Here is a 5505-nt window from a genome sequence, read left to right as displayed (position 1 = left end):
TATAAATATAGGTACACATATGTATATCATTATTAGAGGAGAAATAAATTAACTTTATTTATTTTCATCCCCTATTCCCAACCTTTTTAGGGATCATTTTTAACAAAGATTATAAATAAATTACTTCGATGTACCTTACTTGTATCTGACGAAATTATTGTCTTTTATAAGTGAACAATAAGAATCAACCATTTTTTGTGCAGAAAAGATGTTTGTATTTATCATTTTAATTATTAAATTTCATTTAAACAGAAAATATTTTGGTCCTTGTAAATAATTACCCTCTAGTACAAGAGTTGCGGCTAATAGTAATTTAAAATTAGTTTTTCAGTTGTTTTTGATAATAATCCGAAACGATTTGCCATGCTTTTGGCGCCATGAATCCTTCTGGTGGATTTTCCCCGGATTTTGCGAAATCTGAAATAACGGTATATTAATGTTTATTAGTACTGTTTTTTTTTTTATTATTATTTGGATGTTTCATAGAAATGTTTTTATATAAATCTTGTATTTATTCTAATGCGATATTTCGTATTTTTAATGCAATTTACATTTATAGTTGGCAATTTAATTCATTTTTTTTTTTTAGATTTTTTAAAATAAGAAGTGAAATAAGAAATTGTTTTTTAAAATAATTTCGTTACTAATGATTCATTTCTAATGATTTCATTAATAAAATAGGCAAGATAGGATATACAAATTAATTACAGGAAGATTTAGAAGAAAAAGAAAAGAAACAGGTACATGAAAAAAATATAACTCACTTCGCATTTTAGTTCCTGATATGAAAATAAAATCTTGCGATCGTTCCGGCTCGAAGAAAGCCATTTTTTTTTTTCTATTGTCGTAAGCTGCCACTCTAAACGGTATGATTTTGAGATTCTGAAGACCCGGTGCCATCGACAGTACCCTCGAGCCGTGCGTTCCATCGTACAGATTTCCTAATTTTACAATTAAAGCGACCGCTGATTTATCACGATAATGAAATATCAGAATTCCTTCGATATAACAATAAAATTACTTCGCCCAATAAATCAAGAATAAAAGCGTACGATTTTTAATTTTTTATGCGAGTAATCTTAGGAATCAAGGGACAAGTGAAATTCGTTTTATCAGAATATTACCGTCCGGGGTTTTAGATTTGTCAGGATGCGGCAAACCCGCGGGATCACGACCAACGATGAAGAAATTTGCCCCAGCCATCATTCTTCCTTTGGCGTGCCATTGCACCTAAAATAAAAATCGCAAATTTTAAACAATTCTCAAATTTAAAATATTTATATCTCTTCGAAATACTACGCTTCTCTTATTCCATCAATTTTAATTGTTGATTAATTTTTTAGGGAAATAAATAATACCTCTGTAGGGCCAGCATAAAGCATCGGGCTTGGAAAAATAGCGAGGATGGTGTCTTCGTGCAATACACCCTCCTCGAGAATACTTTGGTGTTGGTTTATCCGAACTGATAATGGTATGTCGTCTTCTTTCGTCCATCCTCCCAGAGGATGCAGTAGAAGAACTGGTTTCTTACAACCACGTTCCTCCACGAGGTATCTTCTCGTATCCTGGTATTAATTTGAATAATAATTACATTAAAAGAGAAGAAGAATAGGAATTTTTGCGCAGGAAAAAGTAAATGTCGTAATTGATTGGATTTATTGGACTTTCTTTAACCGTCAACTAGGTTCTTATCAAAATAATGGAAACTTAATTAATTTTGCTTCGTATCGAACCTCCTTTAAAGCAAATAATTTTATCTCTTACATTATACTTGAAATTTGTTGTTTTCGATGAGAACTAACCTGCATTAAGAGTGCGTGGCCATTGTGAATCGGATTTCTCAACTGGAAGGCGAAAACAGCATCCGCTTCCATTTCTCTGCACTTTTTACGAATTTCGTTTGGCGTGAGCCTGTACTTGTCGAGACCATCGTTCCACTTAATCCTTTCCAGAACTTCTAATTCTCCTCCAACCAGCCAATCACCCGATTCGTGGATCATTCTGACGTAAGGATGTCCAAGGTCGTTTGTACCAAATTCTCTGCTACACCTGTTGCAATGTTTCCGATTTATTTTCACATAAGAGGAGACTAACTACTAACTAGAAATAATAATTTACTGAAAAAACATAATCGAACCTTTCTTCTTTTCGGTGAGCGAAAAATTCTGGTCTCCTCAGAATTGCGATATCTTGACCGTTGTACTTCAAGGTCAGTGCCGGTGCTGTAGTATAGCTTTCCTTCTGCTCTGTGCTAACCGGAAGCACGATAGGTATCGATTGATTAATCACGTCCCCATTTTGTTTGATAGTTTTGAAGTGTTGACACTTGAAAATAACACACACACACGCACATTTTATTTGTTATCTCGTTAGAAAAATCTATCTCTATTCTACAACTTTTTACCTTTACAAACTTAGTGTTTCATAATTAATATCGTCCAAAGATAGAACTCGTTTCTCTATGCTTAAATCTCATGCAATTCGTCAATCAAATTTTAATTACGCACCTGCAAATATTGGTACTCCCTCATGAAACCTGTGAGCGGAGCAGCCCAACCTTCAGCGAGTACTTGAACCCATTGCAAGTCAACCTTACTGATGTTGATACCTTAAATTGAGCATATTGATTTGAGGAATTAGGCAATTATCAAGTACTATATATCAAATGGAAATTGTTTACATAAAAGCTTATCTCTTTGTCAATTGGAAGCATCAATTTGGAAAAGAACTTTCTCTATCTTATCTGTGTGTATCGTAGCAATTTATGAATATTTGATGTTTCGCATGTGAATTATTTTAGCCGGAAATGTTTGCGTGCCACAACATTCTATGACACCTCCAAATCTTTATATTTTCGTAATTTCGTAAGCAAATTACATGATGTCAGAAATAAAGAACCATCCACGTGTTCTTCAGCCACAGCGTAGTAGCCACTTGCTTGTCCAATCAACAAAAGACAAGAAAAAGTGGAATTATTTTGCAAACGAAAATACAGAATTAAAAAAATACAGAATTAAGTGAGAAAACATTTGCAACGTACTCGGAAGATTCTCCGCCTCTTTTCTCGCCTCCTCTATCCTCCTCTCCTCGACGAACAGTTCCTGAACCTGCTCTCGAGTCTTGGGAAGAATTCCCTGGGTCCTCAACAACTCGATCACCATTCTCGTCGAGGTCTGCAAATTATGAAATTCCGTATCCACGATGAGATCAGGAGTTTTGGGCGTTTCATATTCCTGGCCGATGCCTGTGAAGCTTTTAATCATCCCTTTTCTAGCTTTCTCGTAGAGGCCTTTCACGTCTCTGGCTTCGCACGTCTGCACGGAAGCTTTCACGAAGATCTCGAAGAACTTCAAGTTAGAATCTTCGTGTATCTTCCTCACCAGCCTTCTGTCCGCCTCGAAGGGCGAAACGAAGCTGCAAATGGTGATCACACCGCAATCAGAGAACAATTTTGCTACTTCAGCAGCTCTTCGCACGTTCTCTTCGCGATCTTCTTTCGAGAAGCCCAGGTCCCGGTTTAATCCGTGACGAAGATTATCGCCGTCCAGGCTGTAGGCTGGCAGTCCCTGCAAAAGCAAGTTTATATGATCCTGAAGCGTTAAAAATTATGGTCCGATCGAGAGTCTGGCAATTTGCAAGTTTCGAGATATGGCAATTTGAGAATTTCGAACTTTAGAGCAAAAAGTTTACTTGAGAAACCAGGTAATTTTCCAGCTCGAACGAGATGGTCGTCTTGCCAGCACCGGACAGCCCTGTCAACCAAATCGTACAGCCACAAAATCCTTTGAATTTTCCATAGGCTTCCCCTCGTCTCTCCCTCGACACGTGGTGTAATTGTTTGATCACATTCGTCGCGAGAACCTGCAAATATTTCAACGCGGGACGTTTCAAAGCGACGTATCTTTTATTTGCTGTTTGAAATTTTCAAGTAAATTAGGAGATCAATACACTTTATCCGATTTAGAGTCATCGAAATATTACTGAAAATAATTAATTCGACGGTTGATTATTTTACATACGACTGGATAAATCATTAAAAATGCGTGTGTTATTATACCCGATTATTCTTCTGTGTATTTCGATTTTCCATCGAAGATTTCGTATATATCCCCATTATACGGAATATTTGATCATTAGGTTTCGTGCAACGATAAGGATCTTATAAAATATTCGACGATTGATTCTACTGTTTTTAAATGTCCACTGTGCAACGATCTATTCGACCAATTCGTTTCTTCGCGAATGAGATAAATTCAACTTAATAGCGACATCTAAAATAGAGCCAATGGCGCCGATCGATTGTTCGATTTTCTTACTCGATAAAGAACACTATCGATTGCTATCTATCCAGGCGTGTAGTTCTGCATCGACTACGCGGCTGTCGAGCATTTCTGTCCAGCGAGTTCCGTCAAACGAGAAAGTGAAAAGGAAAGTTGGATCGGGTGGGGATCGGAGAATTTCTCGCTCTACGTATGATATTTCTCCGAGGAAATGAGCATTTTAGGAAGCTCATCGAATTTTAGCTACGTATTAAGGTGGATATAACGTACACGTAATTGAAGTTTAAGGCGGCCTACGCTATCGAGCCTCGAGGTTTCCACATTTAACAGATAATCCTCTTCATTTATTATTTATTTATTTCTTATTTCTTATTTAATACTACATTTTGTCAGAAGCCTAATATACGACGTGAAACTGTCAGGAATATCATATTGAAAAATGTCAAAGGTACAGAAGCACAAAGTACGTAATTCGATGAAATTCTGAATGAATGTAAGAATGCGTGCGCATAGATATGGCGCTTCGTAGACGCGTGTCTATGTGTAAGAAGCAGAAGTAGCGAGTTCAGTTTGCCCGAAAAGTTTTGTTTCGTTCCTGGCACGTGCTGACGTGCACTCTCCCGCTCTTCCGTGTGCTATATTTTTGCCAGCGACTGTACTCGGAGAAATAGCTCGAAGAATATCGGAAATGGGAAATCGCAAAGGGAACTGAACTTTACGTAATACGCTTTACCGATACTTGTCCGCTTTACTTGTTTACTGATACTTGTTGTTGTTTACATTCGTTCACAGTAGAACGACTGTTTGAGATTAAATCGCCCTTTAACACTCGGACGTTTTCGGCTCTAATAAAATTACGCTTTCGTCCTTTTTATTAGCATTTGCGAAATTCTAAGAAGACTGGCGCAAAATGAAGAGAGGGTAACCTGTGAACTTCGTCTACATACAAGTATAACGTAACTGAAAAAAGAAACAACATTTTGGAAGTAGTTGTGTTATTACAATTACAGATACCGGAAAGACAAGGCAAATTACTTCACGAAATACGAGCCCACCTGTAAGATAAGAAGTTCATTTGTATAAGCAAACGAAAGATTTACCAATTACGTAACCGTTATTAGTAGTTTCATTGCAAAAAACTGTAACACAGACTTTCTAAAACTGAAATACTATGAATTATCCGTACTTGAATTATTACTTGAAATTACACATCGTTAATTATGTA

The 5505-nt window shown here is 36.7% G+C and overlaps 1 protein-coding gene across 1 annotated transcript; it reads right to left on the bottom strand.

Annotated features, from left to right (window-relative positions):
- Nucleotides 1-26: 26 nt before the first annotated feature.
- On the bottom strand, nucleotides 27-4130 carry LOC117216924 (bifunctional 3'-phosphoadenosine 5'-phosphosulfate synthase 2-like). The gene is made up of 10 exons (XM_033464097.1): nucleotides 4058-4130; nucleotides 3691-3861; nucleotides 3041-3566; nucleotides 2508-2608; nucleotides 2138-2325; nucleotides 1803-2049; nucleotides 1359-1565; nucleotides 1125-1230; nucleotides 765-941; nucleotides 27-417 (listed from the first exon to the last, which is right to left on the bottom strand). Exons 1-10 carry the CDS (start codon nucleotides 4112-4114, stop codon nucleotides 320-322), a joined length of 1878 nt encoding a protein of 625 aa, XP_033319988.1. The 5' UTR covers nucleotides 4115-4130; the 3' UTR covers nucleotides 27-319.
- Between the last annotated feature and the right edge of the window lie 1375 nt (nucleotides 4131-5505).

This window comes from Bombus bifarius, unplaced genomic scaffold (assembly GCF_011952205.1).
Source record: "Bombus bifarius isolate JDL3187 unplaced genomic scaffold, Bbif_JDL3187 scf7180000007974, whole genome shotgun sequence".
In the NCBI taxonomy this organism is placed as follows: Eukaryota; Metazoa; Arthropoda; class Insecta; order Hymenoptera; family Apidae; genus Bombus; species Bombus bifarius.
Note: the sequence above shows the minus strand (reverse complement) of the source record. Positions and strands in the feature narration are given on the sequence as shown.